We start from the raw sequence: 27,320 nt of genomic DNA, 5'->3' as shown, positions 1-27,320 counted from the left end.
TAATAATAATAAAATCATATTATTTGTACTAGTATGTTAGTATTATTGTAGGCAGTTAATTAATAGAAAGATCAATTAATAACATGATGTTGCTGTATTCTTTCTATCTCCTGCCCAGGATCTCTCTTCAAGGCATCCTCTTCGCATACACCATGTTGCTTCATTATTATTTTGTTGATATGCTCTTTCTGAAAGTTAATTGATCCACTTTATTTCTATCAGTAAGGTGACTTCCAATCAAAAATTATTTTTTGGCTGCTAATTATCTAACATCCTCAACAGATGTTATCAGTTTAATGATTTTCTTCCTATGCTATCACTGTTTCATTTGTTCTCATTCCAGCACTTTCTTTGACATTATGGGTTTTTCAGTCTTGATATGCTGGTGCTGCTCCATAAGTAATCTTTCTAGAACTTTGTCTTCTTTTGAGATCAGCAAGTAAAACCCATAGTTCCGATCCATAGAATAGGGCTGGTTCAGCCTGTCTGTAGCCTACGCTCTTCTTTTTTTACTGTTAGAAATGTACTTGTCCCACCAAAAGGAATTAATGAAGTTAGAAAAGTAGTAAGTAGTGTGCCAAGGTAGGGTGTGTGTGGTTTTTTAATAATTTTATCATAAATAAGCATTCTGTGAAACAAACAGTTTTGATGTAACTGTTCCAGACATTTTATGATTCTGATCGTAATAGTAGTATGAGTGATGTGGCACTTCACAGTCCAGTTCCTGCTTCCCCACACAGTTGATGTACACTATATTGTGTCGTTTGATATGAACAACATTGATTTCATTGTTTGAGGTAGTAGCTGTGTTATTTTATTTGATTACACTACCATTATATGCATATGAAGATAATGAAGCTAGAAAATATGATTGAAAACAATGGCATAGGAAGAAGGCTGAAGTTGAAGATCGTAATGAATTTTCAAAGGTGTTGTCATTAATCAGTCTTAAAAATTTTTGCTGCCTCCCATTGAAATATACCATAGTGAACTCTTCACCAAGAATTTCGAACTCAAAAGTTAACAATTAACCAGAACTACTATTTAGTTGTTAGGAAGTATGACGGTTGGGCTTCATATATGTTATACATTTTATATAATATGGGAGGACTGTGACTGCTTAAATGTATTAATTACAGTTTGTTATTTTTACCACAGGCCCAAGTTTACCCATTCAGCATGAATGTAAAAGAAGAGTTGGAGGAGGGTGTGAATAAAGAGGTAATTATAGAATTTATATGACCACATGGAATTAATCATTGCTGAGTTGTGGTGAAAATAATGAGCTGGTTATCAATTGTGTGTGTATTCACTTTAGCAGTCCTGTGTTTACTTTAAGGTAAAGATGACAAGACTTAAGGTATTATAGTATGCCACAGGTTGGAAATGAGGAAACAGGTAAAGTAGAACATTTTGTTACAGTATACCCATATGGATTTAAACATTGCCTTTGAGCAGTTGAAGTAGTTTAGCTTGTGAGTTCGTAGAATTGCTTCTTTACATTATAAGCACAAATAAGAATTACGTGAGATTGCATTGATGAAGTTATATGAAAATTGGTACCAAGTCCCAAGTTTCAAGCTATGGTTTCCTGTTTTAATGAGTAGTTCTCTTCATAGTTCCATGTATGTGAACTCCAGCATTGTATGTTTTTATTTGCCATGTGATACTGCTATGACAGTTACAGAATTATTCAAGGAAAATCTACACAAAGTAGTGCAGAAAAGGTAGGTGATCATAACCCACTGAGTAGAGACTAAGACGTCTGTGCATACACTGCAGGTGTTGCGGCCAGGCAGTCTTGTGAAGTACTTTTGAGCAGTTTTCTGAAAGCTGTGATAAGCTGCTAGTATAGTAGCCGACACAAAATTATGATACTTCAGACCTTGTAACTATGAACAGGCATGTCCTCACAGACGGTATTAGTGCACAGAGGGGTTAGTGATCATGATGCCAGTGCAACAATAGTAAATGAAGTTACTGAATCTTTCAAGGAGGCTAGTTGAATAGATTTTCTAGAAAGAGCAGGGCTAGTAGTTGTTAGCATCCCATGTAGGCAATGAGTGAATATCATTTACTTCCAGTATGATTTACATAGAGAAATATTTGCAAATGTTAAATGGTCTGTAAATCACACACTGAAAAAGTATATGGTGAGTAACTGAATTACAGACAGAAAAGACCCACATGACAAAGTGTAGTTAGCAAATTCAGTTACACAAAAAATGTTGCTGAACTGGCCCCTCTCTGCCATCCGAATTGTTCATTTTTGGAACAGTGGTTTGTCGCATGTATAGAAAAAGACAGAGGTCAGTCCAGTTTGTTAGAAAAGTCACAGTAAATATGTGCAAAACTACAGACATACCTAGTTGGTGTAAAAATCTTCTTGAATGATTTTGTGATTCTGTATGATGGTTCTTGAAAAAAAAAAAAATTCATCTGCAAGAATGGAAATGGATCCCATAACTACTGGTCATGTGAAGCTATTGAGTCTGCTTATTCACAGTGCTGCCACAATGCAGTCAGCCTGTAAAATGACACCATAGTTCTGAAGCAGTATCTGTGGGAAAGCTAGCAAAGTTGATGTGCCTTTCAATGACACAGCCCTTCTGCTATGCAGTTAGTCATTACTTTATGCCTTAAATTACATGAAAACAGTAAGATACATTAGAACTGAATGGTACAAATTGATAGGTGTGAAGTACCTGCCATTGCCAAGTACCTTCTCTTGTGCTGGTGTCCAACAGTCATAGCTAACACACACAACATATGGAATGAAAATGAATGTTTGCATAAGTGCCTACTTATTTGTGGCAAAAAGTATTTTAACTTTAGTTATATGTTGGCAAGATAAAAATATTATCGAGTCTGAGAATCCTACTTTCACTACTGTTTGGGCTTTACCACCAATAGCATAGGCTTTCATTTATTGCACAAATTTCATCCATATTCATTCTTGCCCTTTGTCTCCCTTCCACTCTTCTGACGCTACCATCCCAGAGGTGTGTCATCTGTCTTTTCAGTGTACATTCCATGGCTTGCTAAATGTTTCTAGGGTTTCTGCTCAAGGTTTCAGCCAGCTTTGTTCCAAGAGTATTTTGAAGATTACAATTTTCTTGGAGGGCATTACATTCAGGAACTACAAATACATCAAGAATTTACTGTTCAATATTTTGATGGTAGTATGGTCTTTACTTTTTATTCAGTCTGTTTTCTGTATCTCCGCACTGTCTAGCGTGCATTCATCAGAGGACCTCAAACTATTGCCTAGCCTAAAAAAGCTTGCTTTGTGTAGTGCATCCCAGACCCATCAAGTATTCCTCCAATTCTCCACACATGTCTAGCAGTCTGCAGTCGGGACAGTCAAAGAATCAATGAACCTTTGGTTGAGACCCTCCGCTCACTTCAAACCAAAGGACTCGAACCAATTCTGGAAATGCTGATACAAACTGTGTACTGCAAGCACTCCATGTGTGGCTCAGGGGCTGTTCGCCATTTGTGCCACTTGTCCATATAAACTGAAGATCACATCAGAACCCAGATGACAGGCATTATTGGTGCCAACATGAGCCACAACTTGGAGACAGCCGCACCCTGCATGTTTGATAGCCACAGGCAGGACATTCTCCACATCTCGGATGAGGCTCCCTGGCAGACATATTCAGTAAAAGTAGGATGCATTTCCAGTCCTGGACACCATTTCCCCAAGGAGTTCCATAATGAATTTAATGTTGGAGCTCCTGATTAACAAGCAGTTCCCTCCCCACTTGTTGCTGTTTGGACCCTGGTGAATGAACACCTGCCAGTCCACTCACAGGATCAGTGGGTGAGGCCAGCCTTCATATTCACTCTCTGCTTCAGTGCTAACAGTTACCACCCATCCCTCACCATTTGATGAGGATAACTCTGCCACATTAGGTACACCACAAGGTGTCTTGACAGCAGAGCCATTGGGCAAAAAGGTGGCACCTTAGGCATCCCATCTGACTTGTCAGATTCTTGGCCACTGCTACTACAGTAAGCAGCAGCCTGAATGCTGCTGAACATGGGAAAAAGCATCTTCAGCTGCTCTTTAGCTGAGGTCAGCTCCTCCATCTGCACACAGCGTGCACACGTTATGTCCATTCCAGCACTACTATTCAAGAATTAACTATAAAACACACAGAGAAAGCAATATTTCTAACTTGCTATTGTTCTGACGTTTCACCAGTGGAGGCTAATGCATTACTGCACTGTGTAGTTGTTCATTCAAAAGAATTAAGCTATGTAACAGACCGCGTATACACTTTAAAGTTACTAAAATATGGGATTGCACCTTTTGACTACAAAGACATGGAAGGAATGTAATCAAAAAAGAGAGGGGGAGGAGGAGGGTGAGGGAAGCGCTACATATGTATCTTGATTCTGAAACAACAGCAATTAAATTATGGTGTTGTTAGCAGTCGAATAAAGTACTCGCTTAATCTTTGTTTTAAGTAACGGTAACGTAAGGCATACATGCTAATTGGTTTTGATTGCTATGGGTGTAGTTTCAGCCAGAATTTGGGTGCTCAATAATGCTACATTCAAGGAGCAGAGATTTTTGACTAAACGAGGTCATGAAAGGTTAGCCCTAAGTAAAGTTACATTTTGTTGGTTAAACATAAATGGAAGGAGTCACTATCACTGCAAAATAAAGTTTTATTCATATCCAATCTTCACACATCAAATATGCATGTGTTGTCTATTCTTTTGAACATGTTCAAGGGGACATACAGTATTTTGATCCTGCAGCCACAATGACTGAGGGGACAAAGGAAGTAGAGACTTGGGTTGTCTGTGGGCATTAATTTACATAAATGGGGAGGGTTGCTAGACACTGTAAAGAACGATACTACTACTTCAATAGTACCAGGTGAGTTTCTCACACTTGTAACTTCGCAGCTGCGAGAGGCAGTGAGGTTGAACTGATCTGATGACTTCGATATGGTGCTACTTCCACGTTGATAGCTTTCTTTTTTATTGTAGCCACAGCTCCTTTTGATTCTGACATATTAACTGAACAACCGTCACAGCCTATACCCACACAGTTCCGCAGGGACAGAGAAAGGCTTCCCATTCTCCTTAGAATTGTAGTACCTATACTTCACCAGTAATGCTACGCTCTTCATCTTGACACACTTGAGGTTCATCGTCTTCCACTACAATCCTTGTCTTTATTGATGTCAATGAAACTCAAAAATCTTTTGTGTAATTTGCCATCGCCATCAACATATCTTGCAGCTAAACTCAGTTGGGGAGTGTGTTCTATGTCCGTAGCGTCATCGAAGATTATGCTGTAATAATGAGAATCTTTGATTTCCTCCAGTAATCTCGATAACATCACAGTTTCACAGCATGAATTAAGTTCCTTACACGATGTTTTACGTATGTAAGTGGCATTTGCTTTATTGGTCTCAAGGTGATGGTTTAGTTGCAACTCTCCAACGTCAATTCTAAATCTTACAAGAGCTCTAAAGTTTCCCGTGTTACTCACTATACTTTCACGATCATTATTGTTTTCTAGTAGACTCCCATCATCTGTATGACCACGCAGGGGAATATTTTGCTTTCCATGAAATATGATTGTTTTTATTATAGGTACAAGATGTTCTCTGTTTTCTCTAATGGATTTATGGCATGAAGTTTGCATTCCTAGTGTAGCAATTTAATTTTGCATCTGTTGATGCTCCAACATGGTACTTTAGTTGAGAGTGAGTCTCAAGGTCACCATCTTTACCAGTAAGTTTGGCAAACTTTGTTAGTGGTTCAGTCACAAGTTTTTTGGTGATAATGGATTTCTTTCCTCCAGCCATTTTATTATTCACAAAAAGTGAACAGTTAATGCAAAGAAGTCCCTTTTTAACTTGGGAGAACACCAGTCGTGGATACTGTTTAAAATGATTATCATGCACTTGTCTAGATTCAATCCGCCCTTCCTTGTTGTGCTTAGACCTAGGAAAGACAACCGTTTCCAGGTTTCCTTGGAGCTGTGAGAAGCTTGTGTTTTATATCATCAGTAATATCCTGATGGTGATACATCCTATTAATTGCCAATATCTGTGTGATTAAAGGAATTGGTCGATGAACTTCGTTGTGGCACTTTCGACGAAATGCTGGGCTCCGCCTTTACATCTGATGGGGTTTTTGCGGCTGAATGGTGACTAGAATCATCAGATGTTTCTACTTTTTTCTTTATTACATAGCAATCCATTTTATTATATTGTTATGATGTAGGTAAATTAGATGCAAATTATGCTCGAATAAACGCTTTATTCGCAATGAAAAATTCAACACAGGTACACTTAGCACTAAAACACTCTCCGCCATGTTCCCCATATTTCTAATATCACTAAGCACAATGCTGACTGAAGTCTGTGGTAATAACCAATAATGCAGTTGGTCACTTTTCACTTCCATGTTATCGCGAAGATTGTAGCTTTCAAACTGATTACCTGGCAGTGACTCTGCTTCTCATATGTGGCTCTGTTGTTTTGAGAACATTCACTGCCAGAATGTTAAATGTACTTTTGTCCACTTGTAAGTCACACTGGTGATGTCCTCCCCCCCCCCCCCCAACCCCCCTGCTCCCCCTCTGAGCTAAGTTTTCAACAGGTGCTTGTCTAAGTCACATTGCAGTGGCAGCTACAGCAGGGTTAAGATGAACTACGAAATTAGTAAATGAGTGCAAGGCTCTCACATTCCCACAAACAAGGAAATGCTAAATACAGATACAGATAGAGAAAAGCTTACAATATTGGTTTCCACACAGAAAGATACAGTAAAAGGAAATTAACACAAATATATTTATGCACCTGCTAACACTGCAACTGCAGAAGTGCTGTATTTTTTCTGCTTACATTGTACCACTCAATTAGTTTTTTTTTCAGCAAATGCCATGAAAATCTTTCAGTTGAGTGGTCCAAAAACATAATTTGTTATGCCACTGCTTTTATAGGAATACATTTGAGATACTGGATATGGTGGATGCAGAGAAAGTTCATCTATCAGGTAGAGATTTCAGAAAAATCATGGAAGAACAAATAGGGATGTAACAAGAGGAAAATTGCTGTAATCTTAACTTTGGTGGCTTGCATAGATATTCACTGACAGCTATAATTGTTCTAAGAGTGTGACTGCATCATTCCACCATTTGACTAGTCAAAGTGGAGAGTAAACCAGCTGTGAATTTGTACTCTACTGCACATAAAACAAGTGGTCACTGCTTTTTACATCAAAGGCCATTCCTTGTGCCTGTTCATTATCATGGAAAATTTTTCTTTAGTTTTGGGTTCCTAGGACAATGACAGTGAGTGTCCAGATGGAATATGTGAGTTGTTTTCTGTGACTTCTGAAGGATTGCTAGGGGTGCAAGCAAAACGATTATATTTATTTGTAAAGATTTAGGACAAATTCACAATTACATTCAATTGTAAGAGAATTAAATTTGTAACTTACATAGCATCCATAATTCACCACATCACTACCGTGACTGTGACACTGGAAAGAAGCAGAAACTTGTCATGATATCTTACATGTCTTACATTTTCTACAATAATGATATGGCATTGTTTTTCAGAATGAAGGAAGTCTTATTTAAGGAAAACTAGTGGACTTCTTGGCTTCACCTGGGTATGCAAGTACTCCAATTCTAACCTCCTCGACCGCCATTACCTTTCACTCCATGTCTCCTCCCCCCCCCCCCCCCCAGGGCCTTTTAGGCTGAAAAGGTCAAGGTGGTGGTATACTGATGTGATGTGAAATCGTAGATCTCTTCCCTCCCCTCCCTGTGGTGCTTAAAGTGCTGGAATTTGGGCACATCTTTGCATTGCATCACTAACCTCATCTGTAGAGACTGTGGATGAGTATCACCGGCAAATGCCCCGTGTGCCTCTCCCCCCATCTGTGTCGACTGTGGAAAGCACCATACTTTGTGCTCACCAGATTACACTGTTTTCTAGAGAGGGAAGAAGAAACAAGAATACAAGACTCAGGACAAACCAACTGACAAAGAGGCCAAAAGGACGTGCAAGCATTTGCCCCCAGCATGTACACAATGTCATATGCTACAGCTACAAAGACATTTCCACTTTGCTGGTGGTACTCTTGCCTGTTACTCTTTCTGTTGTGGGCCTTCAGGGCCACTGAACCATCCTTGCCCCCCTTATCATTTGGGGGATCCCCTTTTGCTGCTTTTTCCATGCCTGCTTTGGGAGTGATAGCTTTCCATCCACCAGGGACATTTGACCCCACCTCCCAGCCTGAGATGAATAAGCTTCTTCTGGCTTCTCTTGCCAGGAAGGTGTCCTTGGGGACACTTCCTTCCCTGGGTTGCACTTATCAACTGGACACCAGCAAGTGGCTGAAAGAACCACAAACTGTTGGTCGCAGTGCTTCATGATCATCTTTGCCTGAAACTGGTTCAGAGAAGCCATTGGTATCATCGAAATTCTGTAAGGAGAGAAAAGACAAGAAAAGTGTTTAGAGGAGGAGGACCTTCCAGAGGACCCCCCATACTAGCAGATCTGACCTGTTCAACTCGTGTGGCCAAGGCAGAGATTCCAGCAACCCCTGAGACCCTAGTTTGAACCACACAATGGTACTCAGAAAGGAGTTCGCACATATGTTTTGGATACTCTGTATATCAAACTTTTGCCTCTTGATACAGCTTTGGAGGCTGTGGCTGTTCATGTAAGTGCATTTCGGCATAGTACTATCTGCAGTGTGTACCTCCCTTCTGATGATAAAGCATCTCATGAGATATTGTTTGCATTGGTTTCTCAGCTCCCCCATCTTTCCTAATCTTGGGCAATTTCAATACATATAACCCTTTGTGAGCTTTAACCATGATCACTGGCCATCATAAGGACCTTAGAGGCTGACTGGCACAACTTTCTTTGCCTCTTAAATACTGATACCCCCTCACATTTTGACATGGCACACGAAGTTTCTTGGTCATTAACCTTTTTATTTGCAGCCCTTGGTTTCTCCCATCCATCCACTGGGGAGTTCATGACAACCTGTGTGGTAGTGACCAATCCACAATCTTCCTGTCCCTCCCCCAGCATCATTGCCCTGGATGCATACCCAGATGGGCTCTCAACATGGGTGACTGGAGTGCTTTTGCCTTTGCTGTCGGTCTGGTCTCCCCGCCGCATGGAGGCATCAACAAGGAATCCCGGAATATAATTACAGCCTTTCATTTGCCAGCTGATTTAGCAATCCTCTGTTCCACAGGCCAGCTCTGACAACAGAGTACCTTACCCCAAGGGGTCTAGAACTCTTTCGTGGATACGTGCGTGGCGAGCACGGGGCCCTGAGCTAGTGCAGTTCTCCTTCCTTTCCGCGCTGCCCTACCCCCTTCCCCATCCCCGATCCTTCTCCCCCCCCCTTACCTCCCCTTCACACTCCCTCTTCTTGGGAGTAATGTATCGAGCTTTCGTCCGGAGATGGACATTTGAAAACTCCAGGATCCTGTTTCCTTTGTTTTTCTCTATCATCACACTTTTTTCCTCTATTGGTCTTTCCCTACGTTCACTCTTCTCCTTGCTTTCATGCACTTCTATCTCTGCCTCATTCTCCTTGCCCTATTCTCCTTGTCTTCTTCTCGGAATCTTATTCTCCGCTTCGGCGTTTGAGATTCTCTCTCTCTCTGTCTGTCTCTCTCTGTCTGTCTCTCTCTCTCTCTCTCTCTCTCTCTCTCTCTCTCTCTCTCTCTCTCTCTCTCCTTTCCTCCCTGTGCGTGTCTGAAGGCCGACCCACGCGTTATCACGCATAGCTGGTGACAGGGTAACGCGTAATTCCCTGCCCTGGGTAAACATGGAAGGCACGCACGTACCCCCTGGTAAAGGACAGGCCTAGGGAGGGGTGATTGCCTGAGCTGTTACCGTCCGAACATGCCAATTGGTCCCTCCGTCCATTTCTCAGGAGGTGTGACCTGAGGTGTGAACAATCACCTAAGGCAGAAGTGCCCTATGAGAGGGGCCCACAAGGAAGGAGCACACCATCGGAGACGCTGGCAATCATGGGGGATTCATCTGCAATAGATTTTTCTTCTTCTTCTTCTTCCCTGTCTTTTGCCCAAAAAAGAAAGCTAGATGTGACTCCTGTTCCAAAAATTCTACCACCAGCACCAAAGTTTCTTGTTGTCACCAGATCTGGCAGTCACGATCTCTCAACAGTCAACCCTTTCGTCCTTCAGAAGGGTGTAGATGCAATTGCAGGACCAGTGAAATCTTGTACTCGGTTGTGCAACGGTACCTTGCTGTTGATGCCAGAGAGAGCCTTCCAGGCCCAAAAATTACTTTGAGCCACTCTCTTACACACATTTCCTGTACGGGTGGAGGCCCACCGCACCTTGAATTCGTCACGTCGCGTGGCGTGGTGTATACCAGGTCACTCGATGGACTAACAGATGAGGAGATTCTGTCTTTCCTCTCTGATCAGGGAGTGATGGCCATCCATCAGGTCATGGAAGGGGGCGACAAGGATCTCATACCGACCCAAACCATATTTCTGACATTTGACAAAGTGCAATTACCTTAACGAATTAAAGTGGGTTATGAGATCATTTCTGTTCAGCCGTATGTACCCATCCCTACAAGGTGTTACCAATGTCAGCAGTTTAACCATACACGGCAGTCTTGTTCAAATCCAGCTAAATGCGTTACCTGTAGCAGGGACTCCCATGAGGGTGACTGTCCACCTCCATCCCCTCGTTGCACCAATTGTATGGGCGACCATGCTGCCTCCTCTCGCGACTGCCCTGTCTACAAAGATGAGAAAAGTGTACAGGAAATTCGAGTAAAAGATAAGGTGTCAACCTCAGCTTCTCGCAAGTTGTTCAATAGCAGAAAGCCCACTGTGCTTCCCATTCTCACCTCTCCTAGGCCTACCAGGGAGGTAGCTACACAGACATGCGATCTAACATTTAACGATTCGGTCGTCAGGTCGGCCAGTGCTAAGATCGCTCGATCAACGTCTCCTCTTCCTCCCACCAACCCTAAGGCTCAAACATCTGCTACTGCTAAGACGAGGACCTCTAAATTAGATGCTTGAACCTTCAAGAAAGAACCGACACGCGAAGTTTTCTTGCGTACACAAACTTCACAGCCATCAACCGTTCTTTCGACAAAACATAATTCTTCAAAGAAGGCTCATAGAAAAGAGTTCTCCATCTTCGCCAGGCCGCACCGCTGGTAGCCGATCATCTGGCCTTTTACCGCCGTAGGAAGCTGCCCCTCCTGACCAGCTCAGGAAGGTGGCAGACGCAACTGTTTAGTTGATGGACCATGACTCACCACCTATCGATTGCAGCAGCAGTGCTCCCTTGAAGCCAGGCCCTCAGTGGCCATCGAGGTGACCCTTTCTTGTTTCTTCTTTTTCTTTTCGTTTTCATAATGGCACTTCTTCAATGGAACATTCGCGGTATTCGGTCCAACCGAGAGGAACTAAAATTGATCCTTCGAATGCACTGCCTGCTTGTCGTAGGTCTCCAAGAAACGAAGTTATGCCCATGCAATTGTATTGACCTTGCACACTATACCTCTGTGTCTTTTGACCTACCCCCTGTGGCAGGTATTCCTGCTGATGGAGGGGTCATGTTGCTGGTTCGGGATGATGTCTACTACGATCCAATCACATTGCACACAGATCTGCAGGCAGTTGCAGTCCTAATTACTGTCCCAACTTTCACATTTCCCATTTGTACTGTTTACACTCCATCATTGTCTGCCTTTACTAAGGCAGACATGATACAACTGATTGCTCAGCTTACTACACTATTTTTGTTGGTTGGAGACTTTAATGCCCACCATCTCCTTTGGGGCTCTCCAGCATCCTGCCCCAGTGGCTCCCTCTTGGTAGACCTTTTCAACCACCTCAATCTAGTCTACTTAAATACTGGTGCACCTACCTTCCTTTTGGACGCAATGCATATCTATTCCCACTTGGACCTCTCAATATCCACTATCCAACTTGCACATTGGTTTGAGTGTTATGCTCTGTCTGACATATACTCAAGCGACCATTTCCCCTGCATAATCCATCTCCTGCATCACACGTTCCACTAGCTGGAACATCTCCAAAGCCGACTGTGGGGCTTTTCACCTCCCTGGCGACCTTCCATGATCAAAACTTCTCCAGCTGCGATAGTCAGGTCGCATACCTCACAGATGTTATTCTCACTGCTGCTAAATATTCCATCCCTTGTACTTCTTGTTCTCCACGTCGAGTCCCAGTTCCCTGGTGGACTACAGCATGCAGTGCCGCTATTCGTGCTTGGTGACATGCTTTACGCACCTTCCAACGCCACCCTACGAGTGGCGAACTGCATCAGTTACAAACGACTCCGTGCACAATGTCGTTGTGTTATCAAAGAAAGCAAAAAGGCTTGCTGGGTGGCTTTCACCAGCTCATTCAACAGTTTTACTCCTCCTCCAGTTGTCTTGGATGGTCTGCGCTGGCTATCTGGCACCAAGGTCCACTCCCTGATTTCTGGCCTGACTGTAGCGAATGAAGTCCTTGTGGATCCTGAGGATGTCTCAAATGCCTGCGGCCGCTTTTTCACGGAGGTTTAGAGCTCTGCCATTACCACCGTGCCTTCCTCCCCCGAAAACAAGCAGAGGAGGCACGGCCACCTTCTTTCCAGTCTTTGAATCATGAAAGTTACAATGCCACCTTCACCGTGCGGGAACTCGAAAGTGCAGTCACCTGGTCCCAACCCTGTGCTCCGGGGCCCGATGATATCCATATTCAGATGCTGAAGAACCTTTCTCCTGCAGGTAAAGGCTTTCTTCTTCGCGCGTATAATCGCATCTGGACTAAAGGTCATGTTTGCACACGCTGGCGTGAAGCAATTGTTGTTCCCATCTCCCTTACCAGCTGCGTCTGCAAGGTATTGGAGTGCATGGTAAATTCTCGATTGGTTTGGCTCCTTGAATCTCGACACATCCTTACCAATGTCCAATGTGGCTTTTGTAGGCACCGCTCTGCTGTTGACCACCTAGTTACCTTGTCGACCTTAATTATGAACAACTTTTTGCGTAAGTGCCAGACGGTTGCTGTGTTCTTCGGTTTGGAGAAGGTTTACGACACCTGTTGGAGGGCAGGCATTCTCCGCACCATGCACACTTGGGGCCTACATGGTTGCCTCCGTCTTTTTATTAATGTATTTTTAATGGATTGAATGTTCAGAGTACATGTGGGTTCTGTTTTGTCAAATGCCTTTCGCCAGGAGAATGGGGTGCCCCAGGGCTCCATTTTGAGTGTGGGCCTTTTTGCCATAGCTATCAATCCAATAATGGATTGCCTTCCAGCCGACGTTTCAGGCTCCCTTTTCGTGGACGACTTTACGATCTACTGCAGCGCTCAGAGAACATGTCTCCTGGAGCACTGTCTTCAGCATTGTCTAGACCGTCTTTATTCCTGGAGTGTCACTAACGGTTTCCATTTTTCTGGTGAGAAAACGGTCTGTATGAACTTCTGGTGTTACAAACAGTTCCTTCCACCATCCTTACATCTAGGTCTCATTGCTCTCCCATTTATGGAGACAAAGTTTTTAGGTCTTACATTTGACAGGAACTTTGCTGGTCTCCACATGTCTTACTTGGCTGCTCGTTGTACCCGTTCCCTAAATGTCCTCAGTGTTTTCGGCGGTATGTCATGGGAAGCAGATCGAATGGTCCTGCTTCCCTTATATCGGTCCATTGTCTGATCAAACCTGGATTATGGGAGCTTTGTATACTCTCCTGCCCGGCCGTCCATCTGACGCGGTCTAAACTCTATCCACCATCGGGGGTTACGTCTGGCAACTGGAGCATTCAACACCAGCCCTGTTGAGAGTCCGTTTGCCGAAGCTGCCGAATTACCACTAAACTACCGGTACGATATGTTGCTTTGTCGGTACGCCTGCCGACTGATGTCAATGCCCGACCACCCATCACATTTCTCCTTTTTTGACGACTCTCTCGACTGCCAATACGGGCTGTATGTCTCTGCCCTGTTACCTCCTGGAGTTCGCTTTCGTCGCCTGCTTCAGCAACTTGATTTTACCCTCCCTACGACTTTTCGAGTGGCTGAGAGCCCGACGCTACCTTGGCTCCAGGCTCAGGTTCGCATTCACCTTGAACTCAGCTCGCTCCCTAAGGAGAGGACCACAAATTCGGTATACGGCTCGAGGTTTGTCGAACTTCGTTCGAGGCTCACTAATAACGTCTTTATGTACAAAGATGACTCCAAGACTACTGCTGGCGTCAGATGTGCCTTTGTCGTTGGGGCTCATACCTTTCAATACCGGCTCCTTGACCAGTGTTCAAGCTTTACAGCTGAGCGTTTTGCTGTCTATCAGGCTGTTCAGTATATTTGCCGTGATTGTCTTCCTCCCTATGCCATTTGCTCTGATTCTTTGAGCGCCATTCAGAGTCTCTGTGACCCATATTCGGAACACCCTCCCATGCAACGAATTCAACGGTCCCTTCAGTCCCATGCTGATACTGGCACTTGTCCCTTTTTTGTGGATTCCTAGCCATGTTGGTGTGCCTGGGAACGAAGCTGCAGATGCTGCCGCCAAGGCTGCTGTCCTCCTGCCTCGGACAGCTTCCTTTTGTGTCCCATCAACTGATGTTAGTGGGGTTCTTTGTCGGCTCGTTTCATCATTGTGGCATGAGGCTTGGTCCTCTCTCCATAAAAATAAGCTTCGGGGCATCAAACCAATCCCAACTGCTTGGACGACCTCGTCATGCCCTTCCTGGCGAGAGGAGGTCATTTTGGCCAAGTTGCTGATAGGGCATTGCCGCTTTAGCCACCGCTACCTGTTGTCTGGTGACCCCGCCCCGCAGTGCCCCTGTGGTCATCCATTGATGGTGCGCCATATTTTATTGTCCTGTCCCCGTTTTATTCACTCTCGTGTTGTCTATCTTACAGGGACCTTCAGCTGATGACTCTCGAGGAGCTGCTCGTGTCCTTAGTTTTATTACATTGACGGACTTGTCCAAAGAGATCTAACTCTTTTACTTTGTTTATCTGCAGCTTTGCAAGTACATTCTGGTGTCGCCCTCTTGCATTTTTCTATACTATTAGTGCACTAGCGTTTGTAAATGGGCACTGATGACCCTCGTAGTTGAGTGCCCTAAACAAAAAAAGAGCACCTTGGCAATCATCAGAGATTGCAGAAGCCATTAGCAATAGTAGGCAGGCTCTCCAGCACCATAAGTGGCACCAATCGATGGAGCATCTTATTTACTTTAAGTGGCTTCATCCCCAGTTATGCCATCTGATGAAATGTTACCAACAAGAATGCTGGGAGCAGCATGTTTCAACCATCGGACCACCTCTCCTCTGCAGGTTTGACCTAAAATGAGATTTCTCTACATACACCAGACACTAGTAGGTGTACCTGCTGTTGCCTTGGATTTGCACTGTCTTCACTGACCCATACACCATTCCCAAACATTTTTCTCTGCATATGCTTGAGTCTCAGCATCTGAGAATTATCAACCTGTCTTTCATGTTAGCAAGCAATGAGTAGAGCAAAAGCAACTATCTTTTACTACATGCCACCTGAAGCTATATAAAGCTCCATTCATTGAGTGGGAATTCATCAGTGTCCTAGTCATCTGTCCTGATACAGCACCAGGGCCAGGTCATATCCACAACCAAATGATCAGGCACCTATCAGTGGATTGTCAGCATCATATCCTTGCCATCTGTAACTGGATCTGGAGTGAGGGCCAGTTCCCATTGCAACAATTAGAAAGCATCATTGTGTCACAGTGTGGAAACAGGGTAAGCACCTTTAGAGATGAGCAGTTATCACCCAGCAAGTGTCACCAATGTTCTCCATAAATTGCTTGAATGTGCAGTGAGCTGGCAGGTGTGTGGCTTTCGCCAAGGCTGTTCCACTACTAATGATCTGGTTTGCCTGCAGTCTGCCAGCCAATCAGCTTTTGCCCAATGTCAATGCATTATTGACATCTTCTTTGACCTGCAAAAGCTGTATGACACTAGGTGAGGCCATATCCTTGCTGCCTTACATGAGTGGGTTATGTGGGAGCCACTCCCAATTTTTATCTATAATGTCCTGTCACAGTGTATGTTCTGGGTTCAAGTCCGTGCTTCCCACAACACTCCTAATACCCAAGAGAATGGACTCCTGCAGGGCTCTGTACAGTGTGTCCTTGTCTTTCTGCAAGCCATCAATGGTCACCTCTAGCTGTGAGGTCATCAGTATCGCCAGCCTTAATGCTGACTATTTGGGCCTCTTACTATTGCTCCTCTAGTGTGGGTGCCACTGAATGTAGACTGCAAGGCACCATAGGAAAGATACTGTCATGGGCACTCACCCATGGATTTGGTTTTCAGCTGCCAAGACTCATGTCATGGTCTTCTGTCAACATCGTACGGTTTATCCACAGCCAGAACTAAATCTTCCTGACAAACTACTCAATGTGGCAGGAACTTATTGTTTTTTAGGACTGGTCTATATTTCTTAGTTGACATGAATTCCCAGTATTTTGCAGTGTAAGTAAAAGTGCTTGTTACACCTCAGTACACTTCATCACCTGAGTAACACCAGCGGAAGTGCAGAGTGCACTACCCTTCTGCAGCTTTACAAAGCCATGATACAACTCTGTCTTGGGTATGGGAGTCTGGTATATGGTTCGGAATCATCCTCAGCATTGTGTATACAGGATCTGATGCACCACTGTGGTGTTTCATTTGCTACAGGAGCCTTTTGAACTAGTCCTGCGGACAGATTATTTATGGAGGCTGGGGTCCATTCATTGTGTATCAAGAGCCAACAACAGCTTCTCAGTTATGCTACCTATGTTTGCAACTCTCTTAAGCAACCAAACTATCATCCCCTCTTTCCAAACACGGAAACCCATCTTCCATAATGGCGGCCTGGTTCAGGGATTTTGATCGCAGTCCACACCCTGTCCCTCCCCTCTGAACTCCAGTTATTTCTTCCTCCACCTCGCCTCTGGGCCCACTCACGTACACCTCTGTGGGAAACCCATTGGTCACAGCTTTTTCTTGATCCATCGTGAGGTCGTAAAGACACGGTCCCTCCTGAGGCCCTCTACCGCCAATTTTCCTTGCCAGAAGCTGTAGAGTTGGTAGCCATCTCTCATGCTCTTAAGCATATCCTTTCCTCCACTGGTGGATCCTTCATCTTCAGCAACCTCTTGACCAGTTTGAAAGCTTTCAACCAGTATTACCCTCAGCATACCATGGTCATTGCTAACCAGTATTCCCAGTATGCCCTTGAGCAATGTGGATGCTCAGTGATGATTGTTTGGAGTCTGGGTCATTTTGGGATCCCTGGGAACAAACTTACTGATAGCTTGCCCAAATGGGCTACCAGTAAACTGGCTCTTGTAATCAGTATTCTGGAAACAGACCTCTGATCAATATTACGCCATCAAGTTTTAGGAACCTGAAATACAGAATGAATCACTGTGACTTCAAACAACCAATGATAAGGAGACTATGAATCCATGGAGGTCCTCCATGCAGGCCTCTCACTAGCATTCTACCGTCCTCTGCCAGCTCCACATCAGCTGTATCTGAAGGCCTCATGGTCATCTCCTCCAGTGCCACCCCTCTGTCGTCATTCCCATTCAACAGTGGTCTACATTTTGCTGTACTGTCCAACCTAGCCACCCTGTGGCAGAATTTTAATCTCCCTGACTTGCTACCCCAGCTGCCTCAGTGGCTGGATTAGTTTTATATCTAATTCACGAGGAGGGCTTTTTTCGCTCTCTTCAAGGGAGGGCAACTTAACCTTTTCAGCCCATTGATGTAAAATACATCCACTTCCATAGTTGTATGGTTACTGTCTATGCTGGTTGCTGCTTGATATGTACGAAATAATTTTGATTGATATTTTGGGGTAAATTGCTTATTGTTGTACCTGCATTCAAGAATAAACTTAGCTTCGGTTTCAAATATCAGACTTGTGCATCATATTTTCTTGCTGCCTGTTTCTACTTGAAGAATATATGTGTTTATTAGTGTTGTGGCCTTGACAGCATCTACAAAAGATATGTTTCAAAGTCTCTCTCTCTCTCTCTCTCTCTCTCTCTCTCTCTCTCTCTCTCTCTCTCTCTCTCTCTCCCCCCGCGCCTCTGTCTCCCCCCCCGCGCCTCTGTCTCCCCCCCCGCGCCTCTGTCTCCCCCCCCGCGCCTGTCTCCCCCCCCCGCGCCTCTGTCTCCCCCCCCCGCGCCTCTGTCTCCCCCCACGCGCCTCTGTCTCCCCCCCCGCGCCTCTGTCTCCCCCCGCGCCTCTGTCTCCCCCCCGCGCCTCTGTCTCCCCCCCGCGCCTCTGTCTCCCCCCCGCTCCTCTGTCTCCCCCCGCTCCTCTGTCCCCCCCCGCTCCTCTGTCCCCCCCCGCTCCTCTGTCCCCCCCCGCTCCTCTGTCCCCCCCGCTCCTCTGTCCCCCCCGCTCCTCTGTCTCCCCCCCGCCCCTCTGTCTCCCCCCCGCCCCTCTGTCTCCCCCCCGCTCCTCTGTCTCCCCCCCGCTCCTCTGTCTCCCCCCCGCTCCTCTGTCTCCCCCCCGCTCCTCTGTCTCACCCCCGCGCCTCTGTCTCCCCCCCGCGCCTCTGTCTCCCCCCCCCCGCGCCTCTGTCTCCCCCCCCCGCGCCTCTGTCTCCCCCCCCGCGCCTCTGTCTCCCCCCCGCGCCTCTGTCTCCCCCCCGCGCCTCTGTCTCCCCCCGCGCCTCTGTCTCCCCCCCCGCGCCTCTGTCTCCCCCCCCGCGCCTCTGTCTCCCCCCCCCGCGCCTCTGTCTCCCCCCCCCGCGCCTCTGTCTCCCCCCCCGCGCCTCTGTCTCCCCCTTTGCGCCTCTGTCTCCCCCCCCCGCGCATCGGGCTCTCCCCCCCCCCGCGCCTCTGGCTCCCCCCCCCCCCCCCGCGCCTCTGTCTCTCCCCCCCCGCGCCTCTGTCTCTCCCCCCCCCGCGCCTCTGTCTCCCCCCGCGCCTCTGTCTCCCCCCCGCGCCTCTGTCTCCCCCCCCCGCGCCTCTGTCTCCCCCCCCGCGCCTCTGTCTCCCCCCCCGCGCCTCTGTCTCCCCCCCCCGCGCCTCTGTCTCCCCCCCCGCGCCTCTGTCTCCCCCCCCGCGCCTCTGTCTCTCCCCCCCGCGCCTCTGTCTCTCCCCCCCGCGCCTCTGTCTCTCCCCCCCGCGCCTCTGTCTCTCCCCCCCGCGCCTCTGTCTCTCCCCCCCGCGCCTCTGTCTCTCCCCCCCGCGCCTCTGTCTCTCCCCCCCGCGCCTCTGTCTCTCCCCCCCGCGCCTCTGTCTCTCCCCCCCGCGCCTCTGTCTCTCCCCCCCGCGCCTCTGTCTCTCCCCCCCGCGCCTCTGTCTCTCCCCCCCCGCGCCTCTGTCTCTCCCCCCCCGCGCCTCTGTCTCTCCCCCCCCGCGCCTCTGTCTCTCCCCCCCCGCGCCTCTGTCTCTCCCCCCCCGCGCCTCTGTCTCTCCCCCCCCGCGCCTCTGTCTCTCCCCCCCCGCGCCTCTGTCTCTCCCCCCCGCGCCTCTGTCTCTCCCCCCCGCGCCTCTGTCTCTCCCCCCCGCGCCTCTGTCTCTCCCCCCCGCGCCTCTGTCTCTCCCCCCCGCGCCTCTGTCTCTCCCCCCCGCGCCTCTGTCTCTCCCCCCCGCGCCTCTGTCTCTCCCCCCCGCGCCTCTGTCTCTCCCCCCCGCGCCTCTGTCTCTCCCCCCCGCGCCTCTGTCTCTCCCCCCCGCGCCTCTGTCTCTCCCCCCCGCGCCTCTGTCTCTCCCCCCCGCGCCTCTGTCTCTCCCCCCCGCGCCTCTGTCTCTCCCCCCCGCGCCTCTGTCTCTCCCCCCCGCGCCTCTGTCTCTCCCCCCCGCGCCTCTGTCTCTCCCCCCCGCGCCTCTGTCTCTCCCCCCCGCGCCTCTGTCTCTCCCCCCCGCGCCTCTGTCTCTCCCCCCCGCGCCTCTGTCTCTCCCCCCCGCGCCTCTGTCTCTCCCCCCCGCGCCTCTGTCTCTCCCCCCCGCGCCTCTGTCTCTCCCCCCCGCGCCTCTGTCTCTCCCCCCCGCGCCTCTGTCTCTCCCCCCCCGCGCCTCTGTCTCTCCCCCCCCGCGCCTCTGTCTCTCCCCCCCGCGCCTCTGTCTCTCCCCCCCGCGCCTCTGTCTCTCCCCCCCGCGCCTCTGTCTCTCCCCCCCGCGCCTCTGTCTCTCCCCCCCGCGCCTCTGTCTCTCCCCCCCGCGCCTCTGTCTCTCCCCCCCGCGCCTCTGTCTCTCCCCCCCGCGCCTCTGTCTCTCCCCCCCGCGCCTCTGTCTCTCCCCCCCGCGCCTCTGTCTCTCCCCCCGCCCCTGTCTCTTCCCCCCCGCCCCTGTCTCTTCCCCCCCGCCCCTGTCTCTTCCCCCCCTCCCCTGTCTCTTCCCCCCTCCCCTGTCTCTTCCCCCCTCCCCTGTCTCATCCCCCCTCCCCTGTCTCCCCCCCACCCCTGTCTCTCCCCCCCTCCCCTGTTTCTCTCCCTCCGCCTCTCCCCCCCTTCCTCTCTCCCCCCCGCCCATGTCTCTCTCCCCCCGCCTCTCTCCCCCCGCCTCTCTCCCCCCGCCTCTCCACCCCCCGCCTCTCTCTCCCTCTCCACCCCCGCCTCTCTCTCTCTCTCCCCCTGCCCCTCTCTCTCTCTTTCTCTCTCTCTCTCTCTCTCTCTCTCTCTCTCTCTCTCCCTCCCCCCTGCCCCTCTCTCTCTCTCTCTCTCTCTCTCTCTCTCCCTCCCCCCTGCCTCTCTCTCTCTCTCTCTCTCTCTCTCTCTCTCTCTCTCTCTCTCTCCCTCCCCCCTGCCTCTCTCTCTCTCTCTCTCCCTCCCCCCCTGCCTCTCTCTCTCTCTCTCTCCCTCCCCCCTGCCTCTCTCTCTCTCTCTCTCTCTCTCTCTCTCTCTCTCTCTCTCTCTCTCTCTCCCCCTCCCTCCCCCCTGCCTCTCTCTCTCTCTCTCTCTCTCTCTCTCTCTCTCTCTCTCTCTCTCCCCCCTGCCTCTTTCTGTATTCCTGTTCCCCAGCTCCTCTCTTGAGACAGTCATGTAGGAACAAGACACAGAAGCCTAGATGATTCAATGTTTTGCTATTTCAGTTTCTTGTAGACCCATTTAAGGCTGACAGCCCTAATGTTTGGGTAAAGCAAGATCCCGAACTGAAACATCATGCTGATTGATCTGAGCGTAATGTAAGTTTTCACACATGCACTGTATTGTGCAGTAAGTGAAGTAAGAATGTCATGACACAGATATGGGGTATTAAAGGTAAATTTTCATGGATGGTGAACAATTGTAAACTATGACACCAGCTATTTTCAAGAATGTTTGTTGTCTTCTAGTTGACTCTAGTTAGCTGTGTTAATTGTAGATTATTACCAATAGTATTTTAACAACACTTGTAACAAGGATATCTTTACAAACCATTACCCTTGCATTAATTTTTTATTATGATTCTATGTAATGAATGCCTTAAGTACATATTTGGTGTCAACAGAGCAAGGAAGACTTCCTTTTGTAAGTAATTGTTAATCTTGTTACATGTCTCTGTGTCACAGTGCTATAACAGATGATGTGGAACTATATGTGATGGGTATTTTGTAGAGTTCCCAGTCATTATTCACTGTAGTATTTACATCATTACTGAAATCCTGCTTTCGCTGTATGTAATTCTGTAAGATTTTCATCCAGGACACCTCATAAATTTCAATTATTTCCTAAAGAGCAGGCAATGAAAGTACGTGGTGACAGAGCAAGAATCTGTGTAAATAGCATTAAATTTGGTTAATTTTGCTGATAATGTGTGGAATGCCATAGTCATTTGATTAATGACCAAAAAGTCCTCTTGTTTATGGGTTTACAGCTGGAAGATTATTTGCATCTATTTATTATCTGAGTTTAATTTTGAAATGTTGCCACACTCATATATCAAGTTTGTATATGGGAATATGACCATCTGATAGAGCAGGCCATAGTGCCTCTGAAATCAGAGTGGATTATGTGACGGGAAAAGAAATAGAAAGTCTGCCAAATAAATACTACATAATGGCTGATAGCAAAATCAGAGAACTGATTTGGTTGCATTCTGACACTCACCCTTCCCTGTCGATAAGAATCTCTGAAGTTGGATGATACTCATGATAGAGGAATAGGGAGAGCTGTCATATACACACAGAAGTTACCAAGCAGCTATAATTCAGATTGTTTCCTTCTTTCAGTCCATTGAAGATCCACTGGGAATATCATGGTCCACTGATTTTATCAAGGAGGACCCTGAATTAAATTTGGAACCAAGTGTAACTGAGAATATTGTAAGTATTTACATGTTTGATGATGTATTGCCTGTAGTCAAGTAATAAGTGTTTGTGTGGAGTAAAAGATGCATTGCAGTGAAATTGTCACAGATTGTCAGTTTTCTGGAACTTGTTGCTGATGATAATTGTATAGTATTCGTGTATGCCTGCACTTGACTTTCATTTCACCTGTTACATGCTGACTGTTTTAAATAGAAATGGAATGGGATTGGTGGCTGGTATAATCATGTTTTTTGTAGCCCTTGTTGATATCAAGTGTATTGTATAATGACTGTGTGCGGTGGTCACAAAATTCACATTTAGATGAAGTGTAAGTTCTAATAGTGTAGGTCATTTGAGAAATATTCCTACTTTCAATAACTTCTGATTAATGCAGTTCAAAAGACCATTGGCTGTTCTTATCTTTTGTGTGAATCATAGTTCTTACATTTGTCCTAAAAAATTTTTGGGTTATGAAAAAGAGAAAAAATTTGTGTGTTGTAAATCAGCCCTGATACTTTGGCCAAAACCTGGTCATATTGTGGCAGCTTCTGTGGTGCCTGTTGTATTGGTTATAAAATTTTCAGTAATAGAATAACTCTGTATATGGCTTTTGGTGAATGATTGTACATAGATAAAGCCGTGTGTGACCTCACTGTTAGAGTCCTGGCAGATCTAAAGAAGAAAGATTATTTTTTTACATATGCTTTATGACCTTGGTAAGAGAAAGAGATGCTCACATTGATCAATATGTCACAGGAATGAAATTAGACAAAGATTGGGGACATTTAACATACATACTCTTGATCCCATTGTTCATAAACAAACTTGTTGCAGTTAAAAAGCATTCTTCAGGCACAAAATGTTGGCTTCTTCAACAAAGAAATGCGTGGTGATTATACAAGCATACAGGTCAACAAGCCAAACGATCATGCTAGAAACAGCTCACATTATGTAAAGGAGTGTCACAGAGACTCATGTTATGCCATTTTAAACAAATTAAAGGGATGCATTGGCCTCACAAGTAGGCAGGAATGTAAGTGAAACAGTAGTAGTGTTGTTCCACAACAAGGGTTTTACAGAAATGAGAAGTCAGGCATATGCAAATGAGAAGCTAGGCCAAAACAACAAACTGTACAGTGTCGTAGGGCATAGCTGTAGTTGTCAAAGTGGCGGGATTGTAGTTGGTGACCACTTACCATGAAAATACAAAAGGCCATACTGACCTTCGTATGCAGTCCAAGAGATCACAGGTCAAACAAGATGCACCAGGGCTAGAGGTTCAGGGATAGTGTCCACTGCATGGAGTGCTGCTCCCATAGCAAGTGTGCAGAACAGTGTGTTTCTAGTTGTGTGGTCTGGAAAACCATGTCATGTGGTTGGCACTGAAATCGCTGATGTGTATCCCCCCCACTTGCTACTTTGAAAATATGTAACTTTAATGAAATAGTGGTAGACACCTGAGCAAATCTACGAATAGGATGTGTGATCTTGAGTGGCATATGCATTTGTGCAGTGAACATCTTAGCTCTGTCAGCCAGAGTGACACACAGTCTTTGTGGTCTCAGGAGCATAAAATGCTAGGGCTTAAAGATGCAGAAAAATTGGGCTGACCATCTTGATACTGGCACATGGCCAGCAATATTCTGTATTAATTGTGGAATTGGGGGAATTTTTTTAAGTAATTGTATGAGAAACTAGAGCAAGATTGCAAAATAATACTTTGCTGGAGAAGCAATTAAGGGGCTCTGGAACGCCCTATACTTGCAATGTTAAAATAACGCTTATAAATTACATCTTTCCTCACAAAGTATTTGAGGTAGGAAGTTGAACTTTTTACAGACTATTTATTGGAATATGTGCTACAACTTAACACAGGGATTTTACAAAATTTTAGTTCAGCTATTAAAGATGATTTTTTTTTCAATTGTAATGAAAATTCACAACATTTTTTTGCAATTTTTTATTTATATATTCAAAAATATACAGTTTTTTGGAAAAAGGCTGTGTTAAATTATGCAGAAGGTACTGTGTAACATTTACTGAAAGTTTGAAACAAATATGTTTGGAAGATCCTTAGAAAACATGTAATTAGTATGAGAAAATAAAAGTTTTGGGAATCGAGTGACAAAGATTGGATTAACATTTTAGTGCATTCCAGGTCCATAGGATGGATTATCTTCATCCTCTGCAAACTCCTCCTCCAGCTTCCTCTTGTTCCTCCTCCTGTTTACTCTTGCTTGTATTTCTAGACTCTTTACAGCCCTGTCTGCAGCCCGAAGGCGTTCCTTGTCTAAAGCAAGCATCGCTCGTACCATGTTAGAACCTATCTTCATTCCCATATTTCTAAATACCTTGCACCTTACAATGTTGCCATCATTGAAAGTCGCAACAGCATCATACACACCAAAGTGAAGTGTTTCTATTCCAACAAATACAGTCTTGGGGATTCTTGACCATATAACACTATTTACACTTTCATTGGGGTTTTGAGTTTTTCCGTGAATACACTTTTTCAACAGTTCAGGTGCTGCTAAGTCTCTGAAAATAGGTTTTATCACCTCCATTATTGCATGAGGCAGACTATGCTTATGAGTGTACACTTCACCAGTTAGCAATCCTTTGTTATACTTACACCAACTGCCTTCTTCTTTGGGACACAAGCTATGTTGGGGATTTTCATCGTCTTTATTGTTTACAGTAATAACACATACCTTTGGCTATCCAACATTTCTCCTTTTCTTAAAAGCCTTCAGAGGATTTCTAATAACTTTACTTTTACTCATTATTATACTTCAACAAAACAGAGACTCAAGAAACAGAATTAATTACGAATATTTTCGAGATAACGACAGAGTAAATAAACATGAAACAATCGACAATCACACCAGCGATATATATTGAACCATCACAGGTTAGCCACAACACATACTTTATCTCACATCACTAAAATGTACCTGATGAACACGGACGTTAATAACACCATTTGACAGCAGTTTAACAGCGCCACAGTGGGTCACGCCCATGTAGAACACATTTAAAAATAGTTGTAGTCTTCGGAATTGAATAAATTATATATCTATTAAAAGGTAATAGTCTGCAGATTCAGAAAACGCAAAAAAGTAAAAATTGAACTTTTCATGATTTTGAGCCTTTCCGGAGCCCCTTAAGTGGTAGGCTGCCACATCTGTTACTGGTTGGTTCAAACAGTACACAAGTGTTACATAGATGCTTCAGGAACTCAAATAAGAACTTCCAGAAGGAAGGTGATGTTGTTTTGAGGAACACTATTGAGAAATTTTAGAGAAATGCCATTTGAACCTGATTGCCAAACAATTTTGTTGTTTCCAACATACATTGCACATAAGGACTATGAAGATAAAATTTGAGAAATCGGGGCTGATATGGAGGCGCATAGACAGTCTTTTTCCCTCGTATTTGCAAGTGGAATGGGAACGAAAATGACCAGCAGGGTTATGGGGTACCCTTCCCAATGCGCCACTAGTTGGACAGCGGAGTATCGATGTATGTGGAGATACTTGGTAAAATAAGTAGCTGACTAATGTAGTAGGAGCAACAGTGATATTTTTTATAGTAGTAAATGTACATTCACATACATACAAAATAATCCATTAGCAGTTCCCATAATTAGCAGTGTGAGTAGATTAACACTACTCACAAACAGCTGGTTGTCAGTATACTTCAGAGGTAAATTCCTGTGGGAGCTTCTGCCTTAAGATTTGCAGCCTGGCTCACCCACTTACATCCACATCTTCGTTTATGGAATGCAATGTGTAAATCAAGGAATGAACATATGAATAACATTCACACCCCATCTCTAGCCAGAGCAGAGGTTACAGTGTTGAAATCAAATTTAATTTTATGAAAAAATTTCTGAAATGTTCAGTAACAGATGCAACCCATCAAGACAAATTACCACATTTTACTGAAAGAAGTTATACCTGTATAAGCAATTCTTCAGGATGTTTAAAATCATCAGATTTCACAAAGCTATAACTTTTTATTAAATATAGGTACAGAATTGGGGTCCGATTTTTACTTCTATACATGCCTGCAAAGCCTTTATTTACAAAGGAACTATATGATCTTCCCATTGATTACAATTTGTGTGTGGGCACATATGATATTAAGGTGCTTTTAACAGCTGTGTTTAGGATCAGATTCATCATTTACTGATCACAAATATCAAAATTCTTTTCAACACATTTAAGCAGCCGTGCGATAGAATTGATCCATGCATTTCCAAGCACGTCAGTTTAGGAAACTCACTGCTGTTTGTATTTGGAATCATAGTTCATCCAATGATGTTGGAAGAGGAGGCACATAGGTGGAGCCTTTCACAAACTCCTGCCAATAAGAGATAGCATACTGTGAGATGAAGTAAATTTCCAGGTTAGGTCTGCAGTCCATTATAGCTGATCAATCCCTGAGGAGGCAGCTAACTGTTCAGAAATGTTCTTTTGTGCAGGTTCAAATGCAGTGGTACACAATCCATATGAACAATGATATTTCTGATAATTTTCCATCTCTTCTGTTTTTGGTTGATCTATGTGTTTTCAAATATTGTCAACTTTCTTCAGTTTGTTACAGAATTCCCTTCTCTTCAGATTCAGTTCAGTGCCAATCTCACTAAACGGTTTATCACATCCCTTGAGTTTAATAATAAATCATGATCACTACCAACAAACTTCGTGTCCCATATTGCACAGCACATTACCCTAACTAATGTTGCAGCTACCAGTTCAAGTCATCCCTTGACGACTCATTTTATAACATGCAATTTAATTAGAAATGACCTGCTACTGGAAGATGTAGACATTACTGGTCACAGACTAAATGATACATACTGCATACAATTCCTTGGTGTCTACTTGGGTTTCAGTTGAAATGGGATCAACAAAATGGTAAACTTCTCAAGTTGATCCCCTCAACACTACTCACCTGGAGGCAATTATGATAGCGTCTTTTGGAGTTTTGACTTGTTTTTGGAAATATCTTCTGGG

The 27,320-nt window shown here is 45.5% G+C and overlaps 1 protein-coding gene across 9 annotated transcripts in view; it reads left to right on the top strand.

Moving 5' to 3' along the window:
* LOC126213063 (zinc finger protein 43-like) overlaps nt 1-27,320 on the top strand; it is a 173,432-nt gene that overhangs the window by 28,915 nt on the left and 117,197 nt on the right. For all 9 annotated transcript variants that reach the window (XM_049940642.1, XM_049940644.1, XM_049940643.1 and 6 more), the window contains 2 exons: nt 1,159-1,221; nt 22,222-22,314. In XM_049940642.1, coding sequence (XP_049796599.1) covers nt 1,159-1,221; nt 22,222-22,314 — 156 coding nt within the window. The remainder of the gene's footprint in view (nt 1-1,158; nt 1,222-22,221; nt 22,315-27,320) is intronic.

Source organism: Schistocerca nitens, chromosome 11, assembly GCF_023898315.1.
Source record: "Schistocerca nitens isolate TAMUIC-IGC-003100 chromosome 11, iqSchNite1.1, whole genome shotgun sequence".
NCBI classification, from domain to species: domain Eukaryota; kingdom Metazoa; phylum Arthropoda; class Insecta; order Orthoptera; family Acrididae; genus Schistocerca; species Schistocerca nitens.
Note: the sequence above shows the minus strand (reverse complement) of the source record. Positions and strands in the feature narration are given on the sequence as shown.